The following is a 22648-nucleotide window of genomic DNA, read 5'->3' as shown; positions in this document are numbered from 1 at the left end:
AGCAACTGAAAGCAACACAAAATTCAGGTTTGATTTTTTTTTTTTTTTTTAATTAAAAGGAAGTCTTTTACTATTCTGAGCTGGTGATCTGTGCTCATTGGTCAGTTCTGCATCCCACTCTACTGTAAGGATCCTGATCTTCCACATGATGTATTTTTTTAATGAAATACATTTCTTGGCTCTTACTTTTACCCTCAGAGTGCTAAATCATATCTCTAAAAGATCCAGTAAGTCTCCATTTCATAGTGAGTTTTTGCTTTGTGAGGTCACTAGTGCTCTGCGGAATTTCCTGTGCATCAGGTAAAATGTGTGAGGAGAGAGAAGGTTCAATAAGAAGTAAAAAGACAGGACATACATAAACAGGGAGCTTGAGAATATGGGGAGGTGACTGAAATAGATACTAGGAAGGGAAAAGAACTGTTTCTTAATAGAAAGTTTCTCAAAGTTTTCCATGCAGCATTGGCTAGTAAGAGTGTTTTTTTCTGATGCTTTTTGTCATACAGTTTTATGATGTGGCAGCTGATGACAGGCACTCAGGATAAACATAGATACTCTGGCAGACATTCCAGGCCTTATTGGAAAATCTCCTTTGGATCTGAGTATTTGCAAAGTCACAGAGATATCAGTGTTTGGATTAGAAAGCTGGTGAGATTCCCAATTCTGTAGGATGGGTTGGGTAGAACGTGCATTCCAGCCTGCCATTTACATCAGAGCCTGGGGAATTCAGTGATGTAAGACCAGCAGGAAACATGTATACTATTACACAGGCTGTTTTCTATCACAAAAACAAGTTCACGTTGCAAATTAGCCTCGGCTACACGTGTCAGCATTTGCATTGAATTGGATCACAGTATTGGGGGAAGAAGAGGATGCAAAAATAACGGCAGTAAGCCAAGGGATTTGCAGAGCCAAAACCTTTAGCCAGATATTGGACACATGAAAGAAATACTGTATTTGAAAGACAAAATGTTGTGCAAGTCTAATTTCTGGAACGTGCTTTTCAAGCCTCTAAAACAAATGCATTAAATGTTTTCAAAAAGCTAGAAAGCAGCTCTGATGACACAGAAGACTATTAATTCATTTCAGTATCTTACCATAAAGCAACAGGATTTATGTCCAGTTAGGGTGAACTGCTCTTCCTAAAGAATGCACAGTTTTCATTTTGTAGCCTTACACTGATCACTTAAATTCCGCTTAATGTCAATCTCTGTAAAAATTAGGCACGTAAGTACAGGACAAATTCAGGATGCCTGTTTTCAAGCTAATCTTAGAGATGTCTAAAATCTGTACCTCTGTTTTGGACTCCAGAGTTGCCTAGATTTGCAAGTTCTAGCCAGAAAACAAAGCAATTTGTTCAGGCTAGAAAGACAAAACATCTAGAGCAGCAAAGCAGCTTTTCTTGTGGGCTGTCCTCCTAAAGCAATTTGCAAATCTAAAGGGAAGAGTGCCAGAAAATGCCAGTTATGACGACAGTTGTAACATAGACACCTGTTGTTTTCAGAGATCATCCTCTTGACTGTAGCAATTTTCATGTTAACATGAGCTATGTGGAAACTCATACAAGGTGGACATGAATTTTTCTCTATATCCAATTATCTATCATTCCTTAAATCATTCAGTATTTCTTTCATTGACTGGATAATATGATTGTCAAACTGTATTTTTAGCCTAGGGGTATTAGTAAATAGGCTAATTAAGAAAGGATGAGAAAACAGTGTTCCTGTCTAGTTTTGATTTATTTAAGGATGTGAATGTGATTTCAGCAGTTTTGTATTTTTGGCTTCAAGTAATAGAACACTCAAAAAGTCATCTGCTCTGTCAAGCATTTAGCTGCCTTGAACAAGTCTTATGCCGGCAGTTATTTCAAAAGTGAAATTGCACCAGGAAATCAGTTTCAGAAGGTATATGTTTTATTTTGCTTTGTTTGGAACTTCTCCATGTTCTGTAAACCATTCTACTTTGTGTAATATGATGTAACCATAAGTTTAAAGCTACTTTTTAAAATGGAGAAGAAAAGCTGCAAGCATCTCATTGGCGCTAAACTCACCAATGACAATTGTGTACTCAGATAAATAAATGACCCAATTTCCCCCTTATTTGGAAAATAATTCAGTTAATTTTTGTGTTTCTACCACTTTGTCTGTTTGGCCTCAGCCTTTGACTTTGAGCAAACACTTTATCTGATGTTAAGGATCTGAAGGAATTTCTGCTTTGTATTCCAGGTTTGAAACTGGGAATGGAGAGGGATGCATACGTGATGATTGCAGAGAAAGGAGAGAAGCTGTACCAAATGATGATGAGCAAGAAAGTGAACCTTATCAAAGACAGGAGGAGAAAATTAAGTACTGTTCCCAAGTGCTTTCTTGGCAAGTAAGTGGCATTTGAATTGAAAAGGCCCTTTCATACCAATTAAAAGAACTGACTCTGGATTTTCTGGGTATGGCATTGTGAGGTCAGATCAGATGTGCTTTGATGCAGCTTAATTGAAAAGGCCATAACCCCCATTACAGTTGTGATTTATTAAAATTAATCATTGATTTCTATTTTACGCCATGCACAGGCTGTATAGTGGCAGCTCATTCTATTGTACAGTAACTCATAACAGCTGTTTCAGATCAGCAAAAGGAATAAGAAAAAATACCTTAACTCCCACAAGCTCAGGGCTGTTGGTGGCCTAACCTATATGCTCTTTTGTATACAAGCAAATGCTTACCAGGTGATGTTTAAATCCTGCAGAACTGTCCAAGTCTCAGGATTGAATTTAGAAGTTTCCTGTTTGTCAGCGTAACAGACCCAAATGAAATTTTGTGCATCAGGAGACCTGATACATTTGTTAGAAGTTTAGGGCTTTATTGGCTGGAAAAAACCTCTTTCACTCAGGCTAGATATTACAAAATAATTCTTAAGAATGACATGTATGAAGCAGTAGAAGAGAGACCCCGTGGACGAATCAGATCACTGCATGGCACACAGGGACACACATTAGTTGACCTGAGAAGACTTTTCCACTTCAGCTGTTTATGATTGAAATGATCAGCTGCGGGAGGAAAAAAGTTCTGAGAGGCAGATTATCCATTCATTTCCCTTCCCTTGCCCTGGTCTCTGTAACGGCAGTTTGCAGGCAGCATTCCTTGTGTACAGGGTGTGGAAATGATGCATTGTCTTTCTGCCTGACAGAAGGCAATCTGGCAGCATAGGCTGGCAGTATTTCAGCTATAAAAAAATTTTTTGGTTTTTGGAGATCTGGTTGCTTTTTTTCTTTTTCACACACCCCCCCACAAACACACCCCCAATTGATCTTGCTGGATTCAAACTGAAACCTTTAAGCTCTGATTTTGGAGGCATGATATAGCATTTCCTATTTTCCATGCAACAAGAAGTACCAGATCAGAAACTTACGTTCTTCCAGTGCTGATATATATGAGTCTGTTGTGGATTCCCTGATAGTTTGCTTAGCCTCAAGTCTTACCTGGGATTTCCTGCTGCTCCTTTTTCTTTTAAAATGTCTGTTTTCTTACATGCTCCACAATCTGTCCTGCTCATTGCCCTCAGTTTGCTTGACAGCCACCTGACACTCGAGTAGTGGGGATTTGACCTAACTTTGCCAAATGCGTAACTGAGCCCAGACTGAGATACCTACAGGTATCCTGATTTCTGACAAAAGCATTATTTCTGCTAATGTTCCAGCCTTCCCCATAGAAAATAACTCTGCTGATATCTTTTCAACAGTCACTTGTTGGTACAGTCCTGGGCAGCTCAGTTGAGTGCAACTCAATCAATACAATCCAGTCGTGACTCGCAGACTTTTCATATCATTCCTGGGGCTTCCCCTGAACAATGCATATTGGCTGTGACCTATTCATTTTTTCAGATATTCCTGCCTAAGGGAGTCACTAATAACTGTGCTGAGATGTACTTAGTGGTTTTCTGCTACGTGCAGCTGAGAGTAACACTCAGGCCGCAAAAAATAATTTTGCTCTTGGCCTTTGGATATCACATAGCATCTAATAATTCAAGAGATAAAATGTGTTTGCAGAAAAAAAAGCATGAACTAATCCTAATATCTTCAGAAATATCACCTGCATTTATTGATAAGGCTGTTTATTGAACTTAACTTCAGCAACCGACTTGCTTGAGTGCAAATCTATTTTCCTAAGCCCTCTTCAGGTGTACTGGCATTTAGGCATGTGACTAGTGATACAATGGGAAAGATGTGTGCTAGTGCCAATATATGTAAATGATATGCTTGCCATGCTTCTTTTCAGTACTGCACTAAATCGATTGCAAAACCTTGAACTGTATTGAGCTTGTAATAGAGAGGATCTGTTAACCTCAGGAGATTCCAAACATATCTGATCAGATTGCACAAACCTGGACATGTTGGGTTTTCCTGTGTATTTCTTGAGTAGAAACCCAGCTGTTACAAGTCCGTTAATTTCAGAGGTATAGTTGGGGGATGGTGTCCTGACTTGCATGGCAGATGAGAACTGAGCATAGCAGCACTGGGAAGTGAGGATACTCCCAGCTTAGGACAAGATGAGGAAACAAATCAAGCTTTGCCATCCACTTTCTGAGTTGATGCTTTTTTAGCCACAGTCCAGCACGTGCCTAAAAACCCTCTTGGAATATTTCTGGATCACACACTTTTCAGACTTCAGAGCAAACAGTTACTGATTTTGCTTATGAATCAAATGCCACAGAAGTCTTAAAGTAGCTCTTAAGAAAACCATCCCATGGTTGTGAAGCTTCAGGGCTGTAAGAGTAGCATTCAGTTATTTTCCTTTTTCAGTTCACAATTTCAAACTTTAAGACTGCCTTACATTTACTATCCAAATAAACTCCAGGGACAGAGTTCCAAATAGAAGAAGCAGGAAAGCTGACAGGGTAGTAGTGTTCCGCTAAACTTTTATGTAACTGTTTAAGTGCTGTAAACTGCCATAGATCCATTGCACTTGATGGAAAAATTTATAGCGACTGGGCATCTACCCTGGGTAATTAACATGATTACAGTCCTTGGCCAGCATGTCTGTGATGGGGCACCTCATGGAGCGTGTGTCTTGTATTCTCAGTAATGAGTGTGGAGGATCATTCTTACTTCTCCTCCCTCTGCAGTTTATATTCTGTTTCACCTTTTAAATACTTCTAGAAGCAGTTCAGAATCGCGGGGAAATTGAGCTTTCCTTAGAAGATAGAGAAGATAGAGAGTCTGACTCATCACTACAGTACTCTGGCTTTAGGAGTTTTACAAAACTCTGCTGGTTTCCATGGGATTCCCCTGGCATAGTTGAATAGATTCTGCTGCTTTTTCTACACTATGACAGTTACATCGTAGCCCCTCAGCAAACCGAAGTTTTCAGTTGTTGTTGTTGTTGTTATTCTAAAGGCAAAATGCGAATACTACCTTCAGCTCAGATGAGTCAGCTCTGATAAACATGAAGAGACTAAAAATACTTCATTCAGAGCCCACAAGTGGAGGCATGGATACTGGTTTTAATAAGCAGCAACCCTCTGCACGTTGGAAAGCACCCAAGTGGTTTATTGAACTCAGATTTCCCATATGTCGCTCTACTTTCATATATTCTTTTTGTTCTTCTCTATGAATTTAACACATTTCTAGTATAATCACTAATTAACCTGGCAAACAACTGAGCCCCCTAGGGCTTTGGCAGTGCTGCATTCATTAGGCTTGCAATGTCTGTTTTTCTGTACTTACTGTTTCTAATTGAGTAACATCCTACATATCTATCCATTTTTGGCTTTTATTCTGCCCATATGTGCAGCTCTGCCCCTCACCAGAGAGAGGTTTTGTTTCATGCTGCATGAGCAGACAGACTTAGCACCTTTTGTCTATAAATTAGAAGCATCATTTATGGATCTGCCAGGCACCAACTCCAGTAAATGACCTTAAATTAACTTGTCAGTGGGACTTGTGCTCTCTCTTACTGCTCTGTGCTTGAATTGAGTAGGTTGAACCTTCTGTCCTAAGTCCTATGGTGATTCCACTAAAACCATTGCAATTACACCGCTGGGGGGGGGGAGCGGGCTGGGCCGGGCCAGAAATCAGACCCAATGAAGAAAGGTGAGCATATGTAACTAAGTCAGACCACGAACACTGCTTGGAGGGATAGCTTGGATAGAAGTAGACGTTTTCTCTACTGTCCAACTTGTTTTTAAGGTCATCAGTTAATCTTGCTTTCCTTTTCCCCCTTGGATGTCTGGATTGCTCAGTAAAATAAAGATTTGCAGCATCTTTATAGATCCAGCCAGGTCTTCTTTCCTTTTGTGTGCATGCTAATTATGATGAGCTAAGGGGAATGGTGGGAAAAGTCTCAGGTAGGAGATCTGGATCTTCTGCAGAGCATTTCCTCCAGAAATGTAGGAAATTGAGCCACCTAGTAGAGGTATCATCACTTACAACAGTTTTCACACTTGTTTCAAGGAGAGAGTCTCCTGTGGTTGGCTGATGACTTGCAGAGGCATGTATCTGCTTGTATTCAGAGCGAAAAAGCTAATTGTTTCTGTTCTGCTTCCCTTTGCAGTGAGTTTGTATCATGGCTCACAGAGATTGGAGAGATAAGCAAACCAGAGGAAGGGGTCAACCTGGGACAGGCACTATTGGAAAATGGAATCATTCATCATGGTGAGTGCTCCATGCCATAAAGAGATGTCAGATTTCAGTAATGCCCTGGAAATGAGGGTGGAAAACTGACTGCAGCTGTTCGCATGATGTTCAAATACTTTCCTGTACCATACCCATCAAATCCTCAAAATGTTTAATGACTTTTGGGATTAATGAGTGGGCAAATTTATGTCATGAAAACAGGACTTGTTGGGTATCCCGAAAGTGTTTATGCCTGCAGTTGCTTGATTTCTCTGCAACGTCTTTGTTGCGGACTATATCAGGTGTATATTCCTTTGTACTTTGTGTGTTTGAAAATCTATAGTGATCAATAAATATAGCTTTCCATATGAGACATCAGCCATACAGAGGGTAGTCGAGCAGTGCTCTTTTAGAATGGGGCACAGGTACAAACAGAGTGAGGGGCTCCAGACGATGGGTCATTCTTTCTAATGAGACTGCTTGTCATAAAGAAAAGAGATGATGGAGGGTTTGTTGTGGGATTTGTTCTTTCCAGCTCATTTGGCAAGAATGTCTCTCTTTAAAATAGTGATGCACCATATTTCTTCATCACACCCAGCAGATGACCTTGAAGTGTTATGATGAGGGGTATTTTAGAAGAGTAGGGTAGTACATACAAAAGTGTTGCATGACCAAAGTAGCACAAGATGCTTGTTTGAAAATTTTCTGTGCTGTCTGCATTTCTACTAAAATAAGGTCTTTCTCCAGATTACATCCTTTAAATCCAGATTTGTCCTGCTGTTCCCTATTATTTTCATATTATGTTATGCAGACAGAGCAACACAGACCTATTCTAGTTAAACAGCAAATGCCCCAATTTCAACTTTCAGGTGAGCTTAGCTGCAAAACGCACATCAAAGGAATAAGGTATATAGGTCTTAAGTCACCAGTGGTCTACATTTCCATACAGTCTCTTGGAAACCAATTTAATAGGGGAGCCATTTAATTAGGCTAGTCTTGCTTTAATCTCTTGGGAACTCAGCTCCACAAACTTGTCTTTGAGGTGACAATAACACTGTTAAGAAATGATGTCTGTTACTTTCTTTTAATTAACACATAGAGAAATTTAATTTGAGCAGTACCATAATCTTTCACTCACGTACACTTCCACGCCCAGTTACCAAGACATACTTTCAGGCACATTCAGACTTTGAAGGGCTTTGAGCATGAGCTCAAAAGCACTGAATGTTTTTGAGTACTTGGCCCTAACTGTGACTTTAGAGAACTGAAACACTCTGGCTCCAATGTGTAGGGATCCTCCTTTGGATGAAGAATGCTCTTTTGCACTCACACCTTTACTTGCCTACATTCTGAATGTGTCTGCTTGCACTGTTGATGCAAAAATCTCTCCTGAGACGTCTTATTTTATGATGACTGTTTACCTTGCCATAATTTCATACTTTGACACTTTCAGCAGTGTCCTTTTACTCTAAACACAAATTTACAGCTCAAAGAAAGTCGTGCTGTTATATCTACTGCTCCCCTTATTCAAATGCCCTGAGTAAGATGCATCTGGTTTGGTTTTAATGTTACCTTTAGTTAGAGTTCCTGATGTTAGTGCCTCCAATGACAGTTATTGCTAGACGTTGGAAGGTATTTGCAACACTGCATTTACTTAAGGAAATATCCCTTGAGATTTTGATAAATCATTAGACATGAAAGTATCCCATTATGTGCCTCCTAATGTAGCAAGAACTTAAAACGTAAGCACCATAATGAAGCCCTTACCCCTATTCTACATAGGCCAATATCTTTTATCTTTTGTTTTCACTTGGCATAACATTACTGTCAGGTGAAAGCTGTTGATCTCTCAGCCTGCCTGAGGAGCAGGGCCAGAGAAGATTGCTAAATGCTGAGCTCTGTGCTAAGTGCTGAGCTCTGTGTGTTTTATCACTCAATTTCCTCTGTATCTGCTTTAATTCTGGCTATTTTATCTGGGACTGCTGATGTGGAAGTTCTGGTACCTGTCACAGAGAGCAGAAGTGATCAGAACCTGATCTGCTCTGTATCAGACACAAAAGATGCTTTCTGCAGACTCGATTCTCAGTTGGATTTAGAAATACAAAATCCAGAGCATGCAAACACTCAAAGAAGTCAATAGCTTACACAGCTTAGAGATTCCACTATATACAAAAGGATATACACCAGATCCTGCAAATTTCGTTTTACTCTGTGAAATCAAGGAAAAATACCACCAAAAGCCAGAATCTTCATTAAATATTCATAGAAAAGGATGTCCTGTGTAATGTGGGAAGGTCTTAAGAATTTCTGGTCTCTGCCTTCTAAACGATTATCCTGCCCACTCTGCAAGGGGCAGACTACATCTCAATCTGAGTCCTGGTACTTCTGAGTCTGCCTAACCCAGTTTTATTGTCTTTAGTCATCCAGTACAATCAGTTTTCTCAGGTTAATCAAACTCAGGCTAAGGTGCATCTTAAATAGTGTAAATCCATATTTTCTCTCAGTTCATCAAATGCTGTGCCTACACTGTGAAATACTGCATCCAAAATATTCAAGGGTGCTCTAGCACAAAGATCTGGCCATGGTTTTGTTACATTGGCAAAGGCAGGAAAGATTACAGTGACTAAGCTACCCCAGCTTATCTGCTGTCTGCTTTGCTTGCTCTTCTCTAGATTTCCTCCTCCTTCTCTACATAGTTGTAACTGGTCTCCATTAAATTAAGCTGTGAACAATGGCATTTCTATACTATGTATTGTGAAATCTGGAAGAGACTTTATTATTATTTTGAATTTGAACAGTCATTGGCGCTTTTTACTTGTAATTACCACTTATTTACTAATCAGTGAAACAAATAATTTCTACTACTAAATTACTATCTTCAGTATGAGGCCTTCCCACCTCCATGTTCTGTTGAAATAGTGTACCTTAGAATAGAAACAGGATAAACCTACATATAATTGGATATAGACTTCAACCCTCTTCCCGTGTGGTGCATCGGATAAATCTGTTTGAAACTGGGTACGGTTTTTAATTCTTTTCTGATTTTGGCCAATGCTTCTTTTGAAATGGTTCCTTATCACACTGAAACATCTTTTGTGTCCTTGTCTTTAAAGCCTATCAGTATATAGCATTACCCAGTAAGATTTTAACTGCCCTACTGTGGAATGGCTATTCTGGGTGAAAAAGCAGTCTCTCAAAAGTACTATTTAATTTTTAGAAGGAGCTCACTAGTAAATACAAGAACCATGGTAGAAGAATACCTCTAACAGTTGTAGTTCCTCCCACCAGCATGCTTCTGCTTTTGGAGTTGCAGAACTTTGGGCAACTGCAAAAATGATTTCAGTGCTGTGATAACTGTTGTGGGAATTTGCAGGCACTTTGTTCAAAACTTATCAAAAAAAGTCAGACGGTCCAAATTGCCTTCACAAGAACTGTTTCCGAAGCCTTACATAAATTGAATCTGAGTACAAGGAAGACATTTCAATTTTATTGGAGCTGCAGTATTTTAGAAAACTGCTTTTGTTGGTGGAGCTATTCAGAAGTGCACATAAGCATATATATATACACACAATAAGGGGAAATTTGAGGAGCTGAGTCCTCTCTTCAGAAAATGATAGATACCAGCAAATCCTTAGGTGTATATGTACCGACTGGCCTATGAAGAACATGGCAGGGGAGAAAAGACTAACTTTAATTATCATACTGGTGTTTTAGTTTCAGATAAGCACCAATTTAAGAATGAGCAGGTGATGTACAGATTTCGCTATGATGATGGAACGTACAAGCCAAGAAGTGAATTGGAAGACATCATGTCCAAGGTTTGTATTGTCATTCTTAGTTGGAACCTTATGATTTGCATCAAAAGAGTTTGCTCTACCTCTGAATATCATTGACCTGTTATATAGGAGATCCCTAATGCTGTTTGTCTTTGTTGTATTAAGCTATCCATCCTAATGCCATAGGAGACATTCACTCTAGGGAGAAGAAGCACAGCTTAGCAATAAATAACAATACAGTTGTGACTGCACGCAGGACTGCTGATTACAATCCTAATATAGTAACAAAAGGTCTTAAAAGAAAACAGTAGGCCATAATACAGCATGTCTGCTGAAAATCTGGGCATTATGGTTCAGGGAGATAGAAGAGATCAATATTTAAGTGCTGTTTTTGATAATTGTATGTCATGATTTCTGTTGATCCCGTATCTGCCCATGTACCTTTTAATAAATTGGATTTCTTCTTATGGACATCAGTTCATAGGTTAATTTTCAGGAAGGATTAATGGAGAAAATGTTGGAATGGAGGTGATTTAGAGATAAAAGAACAGATTTTTTGGCTTCTGGAGGCAGGGAAAGAAGAAAGAATGTTTGACAGAGAGGATAAGGGAACTCTTTCGAAAAACAGTTAATCAATAGATAATTCCAGCTGAGTAGAGACATCAGTGCCCAGGTTTTGCTAGCTTTAGCTGGTCAGTGTTTCTTTGAAAAGGAAAAAACTGATAATACCATGCATCTTTCCTTCTTCAGGGTGTGAGGCTCTACTGCCGACTACACTGCCTATATACTCCAGTGGTAAAGTAAGTTCACCTTCATGATCCCCTTGTTATGTATTATCTGGCTTTGTTAAAAGAATGACACATTACTATTGAAATCTTTCTTCTTTCTCATTATAAACAGTAATTTTCTGCATTTTCTTGGCTCTTTTCTCTACCTTTCTATCTCCACAGTTTAGATTTGTAGTTGTACTTCTGCTGGAGGATGTTGGAACTGGGTTCTGGGAGAGTGAAAGGCTAGTGTTATCGTCTTCGTGATATTTGCTTCCTCTATCAGTTCCTGAGAGAGCTGTTAGCATGACACAAGTCTATTTGTTTACTCTGGCATTTTCTGTGAGTTAAAGTAGGTGTGATTAATAAGTGACTGCTGATTCAGGGCAGATTGTGCAGTGTGATTGTAGCTGCTGTATTATTTGGGTTGTAGAAAATGTAAACAGATGCTAAAGTGATGTAAACAGATTCCAGTGTGATGCTAGGATTCTTTTATTCAAAGCACCCTAAACAAACAAAAACCAATCTGAAGTGGAATAAAACCTGAAGCTGTAATTTGAAAAAAAACTGAAAATTTTGGGTGGAATCTTCAGAACTTAGCTCTGTATAAATAAATGCTAAAGAATCGAGATAATCTGCAAGTGCTAGTTAACTCTCTTCCCAGATCCCAGGAGATGATTTTCAGATGTTGTTGCCTTACTGTGACATCAGATGAACATTTCTGGCCTATAATGGAAAACACCCTGAGCCGTGTAGGTGTTCTGTTTAGGTGTTTATGATTGAAAATTAGGCATTTTCACTTAGGAGAACTTCATTTTTACATACAAAAAACTGATGAGGAAGAAAAAACCTCTGGTGGGCATGGCTTGGAGTCCCAAATTCAATAAAACTGACCTCTTGTCCCTGAGTTGTACAACAGATGTTTCACTGAGAGATGTCATTGTCATGCTAAAAGGAGCAGCAAAGGTAGTTACAGTTCATCAGTCGTAAATTTGCCTAATTAGATCTCTGTTTTTTCCCCAGAATAGCCATTCTACAATAACACAGATTTCAGTTAGCCTAAAGGGTATGGAGAGAGCAGGAAAGCATGATGCAGCCCTTGGTAGGCAAAATGGTTACGTGTATGCATGTGTGTATTTGCACATACACATTTCATCCCTTAAGATGGCGATTCACTTGCAGAGTAGGAATAATGGTAAGTGAAGCTGAAAAAATTTCACTGACCTCAGGGTACCCACAAACCGAAAGGGATGTAGTCTTACGCTTTAGGGAATCAACAAGGACAAAGTAACTACCATAGGCCTGTCTTGTGGCGTTTTATCAATGGGCTATTTTTGTAATAGAATCCCAGCTGGAAAAATCTTCTAATATCAGGATTAATCTGTGTTAGACACACATTAGTCTAAACTGTGTATGACCAGTGAAAAATAGCAGACTGTCAGAAGTTTTAGGATCCTTCTGGATAGACTTAACGTTCTTAGTATGTTCAGGCTCTTCTTCCCACCATTCTCTGTCCTACTCACTCTTCCTTTTATCTCCCTGTTAGAAAACTGAATCTCCTAGGCTGTCATCCTTTCATGTCTTCTTATCATATCTTTTTGCCTCTGACAAGCCTAATGTTAACCTAAAGGACCTAGGTTTTAGCCAAGTTAGTTGTGCAAAGCCTATTACTTTCAGCTGTGCCTTTGGACCACTGCTTTATCTGGCATCTTCAGACTGCTGATTCTGCAATCATGCTAGCAAGGTTGATGAGGCCTTACTTTTGTGGTGCAACCTTCCTTCTAGAAAATCAGCAAAACTGCTTGGAGTAGCAGGTGCATGTGCCAAGAGGATCTGGAGGAATCGTAAAGTTCAAAATTCAATTATTTTGACAACCTTGGAACATAATTTTGCTCAGTTGTCTTCCCTGGAAACCTGGGAGTTTCCATGTAGCCTTTGCCTTTATAATCTTCTTTAAGTAAACTGACACTAATGTACTTTGAGGATAAGATGATATACCCCTCTGGAAACAAAGCGTGCTACTTTGGGGGATGATACATAGAAAGTAAAACATTTTGAAAAATCTTAGATGTAGAGAAGGTTCTGAATATGTCTCTGATCTACTTCGGGGAAGTTGTGAGGGTGGGAGAACTTGCTCACACATACACATGCGATGACAATACTTCAGTGCGTAGATGGGCTAGACGCTGTGAAGAACATTATATTCCTCTAGTTTCTGTGAGGCAGCAAGGTTCTGCCAAAATTTCAATGGTTCCCACATCTATATTTGACTATTCACCTGCAGCTCATGGTTATGGATAACATTCTATGATTCATGCTCTACTCTTGTTCAGGCTAGATTGAAATGGGGAGAAAAGTCAGTGAACTAATGTTGAAATATTTATCCTGACAAGCGTTTAGCTACAAGCAGTAAAAGACTGGGCCTTGGACCAAGATCCTGATGCCAGCTTATTCAAAACTCTAGCTCTGTGTCAGCATCTGTAGTAAAATGTTGGGAGTTGCTTCTCACAGTCTGGAAACCCCTACTCATTAGTACTCAATATTTTAATGCTTTGCTATATTGTTCTGACATTTCAAAAGCACATTTTCTCAAGAGTGTGAGAGGGAAAAACTGCCCAGAAAACTCCCACAGTTTTGTGCTGGGTTTAGCACATTACTGGAAGACAAGTCGAAAAATGTGTGTAAGCATTATAAGGAAAGCTTTTGTTCTGAGGACACATATTTCTGGAAATGCTGTCATGTTTTTGTTTTTGGTTTTTTCCAAGTTCTGAAAGTCCTGCTTCCCTTTCTAATTTCTCACACCCTGCATTCTGCAAACACACAGGCATTTCTGATGCATTTATTTACAAAAGCCAGTCACAACGTATTTGTATCTGTAGATGATTAGGAAAAGGGAAGCATGAGTAGGATGAATTTTAGATGGTGGTTTGATTTTAGATTTTTAGAAAAAAGGAAATACCACATGGTGTGGTGCTAATGAAAGAGGTTGATTTGACAGAACTGAAGAATAAATAAAGTCTTCTCTTGAGCTGCTGTATAGATACATCCGGACTGTAAAACAGCCACAGTGGCTGTGAAAGTTTCCTTCCACAGTCATGCCAGTGGACCTCAAGCTTGAAATAGAAGGACCACCTCCAAGGGTGAGAGAGGAATTAATTCTTCATAGCCATTCAGCATTTGGCCTCTCTACTGAGACTCTCAACAAGAGGGAGCCAATTAATGCAAATTAATTGTGGTAATGGCTTTTGTGATGTGGAACTAGGAACTGGATCAAGACCACCAAACTTATTTCACGTGGGCCAGTAAACAGCCTTAAAATGGAAAGAGCTTTTCATTCTCTCATGAGCTGGATTAAATCCAGTGACCTGGAGGTGAAAGGTGTTAGAGCCCAATGTCCTCAGCCACATAGTCCTCTTATACTTGTATCAAAATTCTTTAGAAGTATTTTATGAAAGACTAAAAACATCAATTATCTCCATGGCTCTGAGAAGAGGAATGGAAGAAAACTGCTAAATGCAGCAAGTTACAATGGGGTTTCTTTTGCTTATTTCAGGAACGGTGCTGCTCTCTACAAGGGCTGTGTGTGAGATGGTGCAAGTTGTGTTACAAGACCTAAATACAACACCTCTTTTTTTATTTACAATGCCTGAAATTATCTAATGCCATAAAAGAACACTGTGTACTCTATTTGTGTCTGGCTACTTTGTGATATTTTGCTAAAGGAAGTAAAATCTGAACAGGTGCGGAGAATCAGGAAAACCTCTCGACAGAGTAGGCTAAAAGGTGCTTAATTCAGTGAGCCTAAGAAAAAGGGGGCACAGAGGGAATATGTAGCGTCATCGTCTATGAATACACTGATGGGTAAACACTAGAGAAGAACTATTTAAGCTTATAGATAGGTCTGGCACTGAGCCAATAAACGTAAACTGGACATGAATGGATTTAGGATGGAAACCAGAAGGTGTCTGCCAGCCAGAAGAATGTGATTTTCAACAGGACCGATGGTGGCAATATTCTAACCTGAGTTAAAGAAGCAGCTCAGTACATCTGTAAAAAGGATGTCCTGGTTGCCTCTGGCAGGAATATGAGCTCTCTGAAGATGGCTTGAAACAACATGTAGAGAAATTTGAAATAACACTGAAATTGGTATTGGTATTGGTACCAATTGGTATTGGTCTGAAATATCTTCCTAATTCAAGTTGTTAGAAAAGTTTAAAAACTAGTCCTTTCTTCTAGAGAAAAAGGATATCTGCTTCCTATTCTTTGTCTTATTTATTTGTGGCTGGGAGGCTCTCTTTTTTTTTCCATCTATAATTCTTCTTCCCTCAACTTCATAATAGTAGGTCACAATAGTATATGTACGTTTAGAGCGTAAAAGAAACGTTTACCTTTTTGTCCTGATTTTCCCTGAATTCTCTTTCTTAGAGACCGCGACTACCATCTAAAGACCTACAAATCAGTAATCCCTGCAAGTAAACTAGTGGATTGGCTTATTGCACAGGTAAGAAAATTTTAAGATACTGCTGTCTTTGACAAGTAGCTTAATTTTTCAGTTCCACTTAAAAGTAAACAAAACACGTTTATCTAGAGAACATAATTAAACATATTCTGATTCTTTGAACTTAAATTCTTATGCTTTCTGGTATTGTTCATTTGGTGAAAACTTATTATTTGGCAGCATAAAGAAGTCCTTTGTTAGCCCTAGGAGTGGTGAACTGTCTGTTCTCAGGGATCTTTTCTATTTCTTGTAATTTTCTGAAGACATTTAAAGCAATGTTGATCTCATTTAATCTTGTATAGGTATGATACAATTTTATTGAAAAATGAATCTAGAGTTTTACACCAACAACTACACCATTGTCTTTAGAAATTGTAGTTGCCCCACATTTACCTTGTAATTACAGAGAAGAGCCTGTAGCTTGAGAAATTAAAAATTTAGCTTTGATAGTCTAAAGCTATCTGAAGGGACAGTGCGCCGTGTTGCTCACCATCGTGGAGTCAAATGCACATTCTGCTTTTGTCCTAAATGATGGTCTGATTCACAATGACATTGAGTCCTATACTGCCAAAATGACATAAAGGGAAGCTAGTTTGAATGAGAATCAAGCCTCTGACAACCAGGGATGTTGTCCTTCAGAAATGTTTCCTGCAATTGCATTTGACATCCTCCTACATTAATAAGATTGATATGATTTAAGGTTGTTCTGTGCCAAATAATTGAATGAGAATGGAGTAGTCAATTGTTTTCCTGTTAAGCGCATAGAGGAGAGCAAGAATATTAGTACTGAGGTTGTCATATCACTTACATGTGATTTAATGGAGTATTATTCATGGAAACCTGAGGGGAAAAAAAAAATCTGCTTTGGCCAAAGAAGAGAGATGTAATCAGGCTAATCCAGCCAATATAATAGTTAATCATAGAGCTGCTGTAGGCAGTAGAAAGACTCAGAGAGCAAGGGAAAACATCAGCTCTTGGTCTGGAAAAGGTAGCTCATCATCTTCCCCATTTTTCTTCATTCTGGTAGGTTAATCTGGCTGTTAGTTCTCCTGTTTACTGAACTTTACATTAAGGTTGAACCAGAATGTACTAAAGCCAGCTATGGAGATACAGAAAACTGTAATTTATATTGTGTATGTGTGTGCATACGTACATGTATACAGATGCAAAGATGAGGGAAGTGTCTTCTGTGCTTAGTTAAAGGACAACATTGTTAAACATTTAAATCACTGTCTATGACTTAGGTGAATTCCTGCCTATGTGGCTAAATCAATTTTTGCTCGTAGATCCTTACAAATAGTAATTTTCATGGGGGTTTGCTTGGAGTTTTCATACTAGATTGAACTATTTTCTAGCAACCATTCATACTTTGGCCGTATTAGCTAACAACAGATATTAGTGGGAGCTAATGAATACTCAGCTTTTTGCAGAGTAGTGCATTTATTTAACTGCTCAAATATCTACCTTTCTGTTTAACTTTAGCCATCTGTTCTTGAAAATCTTGTGGATGGTGTCTGGTCTGATAATTACCTGTTACACAAAAATGCTGGGATATATTTATTTCTGTTTCTGACAATCAATTTGCATCATGATTTTTATTTAGAAATGGTGCACAAAACAGTGAGGACTATTGTTTCTGTTAGATTTAGTGGCATAGGGATGACTGTCTTGAATGATAGTCTCTCTCATTTCTGTTTGCAATTTAGACTATAAATGCCAGTGGGAGCCCTCCCTAATGAGAAAGCTGTTTTTCATTTCCTTGACCTTTACAAATATTCATAAGACTGAACAGAGCAACAGAGTAAGAACTTTATTTATAATGAAAGAAACAGCATCAACTGTATTTTGTACCCTGATCCTCCTACCTGGAGATTGTTGGCTATTATACTTCTGACAAGAGATAAGTTGGGTCCTCAACGAGGCTTAATCTTGTGTACATTTGAACAGTTGTATTCAAATTTGATATATGTTATTATCCCCTATGCACTCAGAGCCTGGGACTGGATGGGTATTAAGAGCTCTGTTATTAGGTGTGCAGTGCATTTGTGGCTCTGTAGGCATCAGGGGTCTGCAGGAGCTGAGCATCTCTGACTATCAGGTTTATTAATAAGTGCCCTGTGATATGCTAGCACAGATTATTCACTACGAGGGAGTTTTTGCATGTGGGAGAGGATGGTCAAGGGATTTCCTAATGACTTGGAGATTTAATGCTGAATTTGCTTCATGTCTTTTTATTGTTTATAGCTCTTCACAATAGCTGGACCCTATTGCAGTTACCTCCATAGTACGTCTTAGGCAAATTATGCATGAGACACTAAAATAAAGCATTAAGTATGATGGTGGAGAGAAGCACATATGAGTGTAAGTGCTGACTGGAGGTGGAAGTGTTTATGCCTCTTCTAGAGGCACAAAGTCAAATCCTGGAAAACATAATGCTGTATGAGAGTTCTCCGTAGGCATTACTTTAGTGACCCTTTGGATGTATCAGAGAAACGGTTTCAGCAGTCAGAGCCTGAAAAGAGAAATAGCTGATCTATATCCATGGATTTAGACTGAAAGTGTCTGTGAGTTATATTATGGTCCCTATGTATATTTAGAGGTAATCCTTGAAGGGAAGGGGTTCATTCTTTTATTGATTCTGGACCCTTTGAAATTTCATTTTACAACCTAATGTTTCTCCCACTGCCAGTAGGCTGAGAACAAAGAGGAACACAGACCTCACTTATAGATGTCAGAGCTCTTGTACTTCACAGAATCTTAGGTGCTACTGAGGGTGCACTAAAAGACTACACTGCCACAAAAACAGTACTTTTGTCATCTGGCTGAAGATTTATATCCAGACCTCCAGAAATGATCTGTGATAAAACACTACCAGTTGAATCCTCAGTCCTAAGTCTAAGAAACTTAAAATTGCAATTTTATGAAAGGTAGAACGAAAGTAAAGGGACAAATGCAAAGTAGAAACCTGCTGGTAAGGCTCTTTAGGTCTTCTGCTCCAGTGGGTCTCTCATCTCTTTCCATCCATCCATCCATCCATCCATCCATCCATCCATCCATCCATCCATCCATCCATTCCTTCTTTCTATTGCAGTGTATGTTGCACCTCTGTGCATTGCATTGTCTTAGGCTTCCTTCTCACTTGGAAGGAGCACTTCATAATCTTAAAACTCTCCTTTTCCATGATACCAACAAAATATTTAAAAGTGGTTCGGTTGCTATTCTTTACTTATTTGTGTTCATCTGCTTTCTTTTCTCCTACATGTGGGTTGTAAACAATCTAGGTCAGAAACCATCTTAATTGCTGCGCTTATGCATCTCAAAACAATCAGCCATGGACCATGATTATGGCTTTAGACATCATATCGTTACCAGAACTAGACAACAATAATAATAATAGTAACGGTGGCAGTAGTAATAGTAATAGTAGTAATAATAATAGTGTACTCTGGACATGATTCTTCACTGTGGTACTGACTGTAAACTGTTTCTATAATTCTGCTGACTCAAATTCAGTGATTGTATTTGAATAAACCTAAATTATCTTGTCAAAACTAGTGTATCTAGTTTCACATCCAATTTCTGTATGAAAAAGTTATGAGACACATGTTCTGTCAAGATTGTTGATTGGAAGTGGTTCTTTTTTCTTAAGATTTTTGTTAATGCTTTCATTGTATTTGGACAAACTGCTACATAACATTTAGAAGTACTTACAGGTGAGCTGAAATGATCTATTTTAAATTATATTTTGTAATTAGAGAATGCTGTTTTGCTAGGGGAATGTTTTGAGGCCAAGTTAACATCATCAGGAGTAGCAAAGTCTGGTTTAGAGCCTTCCTACACAAAGATTTTGTTGCCTAAAACAAAAGTAGATTACTAAAGGTTAAGAGAGTAACATTAGAAGGCATTTCTCTTCCAGTTTATTTACAGTTGAAAGACTAAATTAGATTTTTACGTCCCAACGTCTGTAAAATAAACTACCCATTTATCCCATAGAGTAACAGGAAGTGAGTGTTGAGAATTGTCGCATGACAGGATGTTGAAAATGAGGAAGAACTTATGAAGACTAGAAATTAGTTTATAGTAAAAGTTAAACTTCAGGTTTATTAAAGCTCTTTTCTTGGCTTTCCTTGTGTGATTACATAATCATGCAGTTCCTCCAGAACTGCCTTGGTCTTTTTCCTAGCAAGACAACAGTATTTAGTTCTTAATTTGTAATTGTCATGCCTTTTTTTTTTGCTCTCAGAAAGTCTCTTCAGCGAGAGCCAGTAGTGCTGCTGATTGGCAAGAGCTGATCCTGTTTTGTCCTGTATTTAAATAGTATCTTTACACCATAGTGATGTTCTTTGCCAGTATTTGCCTGGCAAATAGCTACTGCTCTCCTTAGTAGGACTTGAAGTAGGACTGACGTTCTGCTGGCAAGATCAGAGGGCTCTTGATCTGCAAGCTGGTTTGCTTAAAACAAAGTCAGTATGCTACTCTGCAGTTGCTGCTAGAGCTTCAGGATATCTAGTTCTCCAGATGGAGGGGAAAAATGAAAGTGCAATACTTGTGTAGGATACAGCTTCTAATTTACTAGGCCTGAAAGTAATATGCTGAAATTGCTCCTCTGCCAAAGCAGCAGGTCCCCTACCTGCTGGAATGAGCTGACCAACTGCTCTTAGTGAGACAGCAGATCCCAGGTTCTCTTGTGCCCGTTTGGGGACTGGGAAGCAGGTAATCTTGCATCAGATGACCAGTGTTAACAATGTTTTTCATCTGGGTAAGACCAATAGCGCCTGCTGATTTTTACCAGCTTATATGTCTGCCTAAAAAGTACAACGAGCATGTTTGTAAAGTCTTCACTTGTGGCTGAAAATTAGCAGGTAAGTAGAGAAAACTAGGCATTTCTTGTATTTAACTGAATTGTAGATGCAAAACTTAATGCTGCCATTTCAGGTAAATGTAAATTTGCAAGTCACCTTTGGTACCTGTTTTAAAATACCACACTCAAGGCTTCAGGTAGTGAGAAACTGAAGCCTTTGTTCGTAGGTCTGCTGTGTAAGAAAAGAATGCCACTGCAGTTTTAACCAGTCTGACCTCTGGAGTTCACATACACTGGGTTTACTCAGGTTTTTCTCCCTTTGGTTGAATATAGATAAGATCTCTCAACTTCTTTCTCTAAGAATGAGTTTTATTGTCTGTGGCTAGTGGGTCCTGAAGTCCGACACTATGATTGCAAATAAAAAGTCTTTACATTGAGATAATATTATGTCCCTTTGTGGGTTAAACAGCTACTTTCCAGAATCCTGGTCTTTGTCCTCCTAGTTCCTGTAGGAGACAAGAAATGCTATATATAGGAATGAATGGGATTTGGGCAACAGGGTAGCTATTTTAATTTCTTGCTATTGTTCCCTACAAAGAGTATCCTGCTAATTTCAGAGCCACAAGCTATGCGGTGGGGAAGGGGAATAATTTAGCTTAGGAAGCTGTCTGAGATGTAATATTTATCCTCTTGTTTCTAGGGAGACTGTCAGACTCGGGAGGAAGCTGTCGCACTGGGTGTTGGACTCTGCAATAATGGCTTCATGCATCATGGTAATGCATCAATATTACTTCCCACAGCCAATTAAAGGAGCTCTTACTTCAGTCAGGTTAGCTGACTGTCTGAAAATCCCTTTTCTATAGCTGACATGTATACAACTGCAGGCATCCCAGCAGGTCCTTCTAAAAAGCAGTCTTCGAGCTTACACGAAATGTTTAAGCCTAGTACCTTCCCAAGTGAATCCCCTTGCTAATAGTTATGATGAGCCCTGAAGCGATTAGACAAGCTAGAAGGGGAATGTTTTTTCACCGCATCTCTTTCAGAGCCATCAGACCAATGCACAAGCCAAGTACTGTCCTGAAATATTACCAAGAAATGTCAGGTACAAAGTAAAATTGCCTAGTTCTTGCCAGTTGGACAACAAGCACAACCCTCAGTGCTGAATCTCTGAAGCTTCCAAATCTGAAGTGCCAAGTTGCCAAGTTAGACATCATCCATCCTCAGTGATGCTGCTGCTAAACTGGGAGAGTAGACAAATCACATCTGTATCAGTATCAAATAGCACACACGAAGTCCTAAGAGTAAAACATAGTTTGTCCAATGAAACATCCAGTTTTAGTCATAAATAACATTTGCTCTCCATATATTGAATAGGGTTTTTGAGAGCAGATTATTGTAAATAACTAATAGAGAATTTGCATAGTACTTGATAAGAATGTAAGAATAATTGTTTTTCTTTAAAGAATTTGATCTGATTTTTGCCCATGTAAACTTTTGGCATTCATAGCATCCTTTGGCAAGGAGTTCCTTTGCATAAGTACATGTTGAATGAAGAAGTTGTTCCTCAGGTTTTAAAATTGTCACTTGCTGCTTTTATTTGAAGCCCCCAGTCTTGTATTTGAAAATGTGGTAAAGAACTTTGTCATGCCTTCCAGAATTTTATAGATCTCATTTCCCTCTCAATTCCTTTTTAGGTTGAAAAGTCTTAGTCTATTTAGCCATCTCACTTACCTTTAAACAGCCATTTTACCCCTCTTTGCTCCTTTTATAGTTTTACCATATTAATTTTGACATGGGAAAGGAGCATAAGGTATTGAGTAGCATCTTTCTTCCAAGAGGATCTTTGCATTTTATATGCATTCTACATGCCAGGGAGGTCAAACATCGTATCATGAGCTACTATGCACTGTGAAGAAAAGTATATCTCTAAAATGCAGTAGTAGCTTAAGAATATAGAGCTGAATAGCTAACTTATAGGGATGCATCTGGTCTTTGTTCTGTAAAGACTGGGGAAATGTTTAGGATTTCCTTTGACTTTTTTTTGTTTCTCTCTTTCTTTCTCTGTGTAAATGCATGTATGTATTTCATATATATTATTTCCAGTCCTGGAGAAAAGTGAATTTAAGGATGAATCCTTATATTTCCGCTTTTATGCTGATGAGGAGATGGAAGGCACCAGTTCCAAGAGCAAACAATTACGTAATG

General features: G+C 38.8%; 1 protein-coding gene across 1 annotated transcript in view; it reads left to right on the top strand.

Moving 5' to 3' along the window:
- Positions 1-22648, top strand: part of PREX1 (phosphatidylinositol-3,4,5-trisphosphate-dependent Rac exchange factor 1) — a gene marked incomplete at its 5' end in the record, with an annotated part of 105451 nt that overhangs the window by 42809 nt on the left and 39994 nt on the right. Inside the window, 7 exon segments of the mRNA XM_009326842.1 lie at positions 2223-2370; positions 6540-6640; positions 10316-10419; positions 11128-11177; positions 15570-15645; positions 21144-21216; positions 22547-22642. Of these exon segments, the coding sequence (XP_009325117.1) occupies positions 2223-2370; positions 6540-6640; positions 10316-10419; positions 11128-11177; positions 15570-15645; positions 21144-21216; positions 22547-22642 (648 nt within the window).

Source organism: Pygoscelis adeliae, unplaced genomic scaffold, assembly GCF_000699105.1.
Source record: "Pygoscelis adeliae isolate BGI_AS28 unplaced genomic scaffold, ASM69910v1 Scaffold286, whole genome shotgun sequence".
Taxonomy (NCBI): domain Eukaryota; kingdom Metazoa; phylum Chordata; class Aves; order Sphenisciformes; family Spheniscidae; genus Pygoscelis; species Pygoscelis adeliae.
Note: the sequence above shows the minus strand (reverse complement) of the source record. Positions and strands in the feature narration are given on the sequence as shown.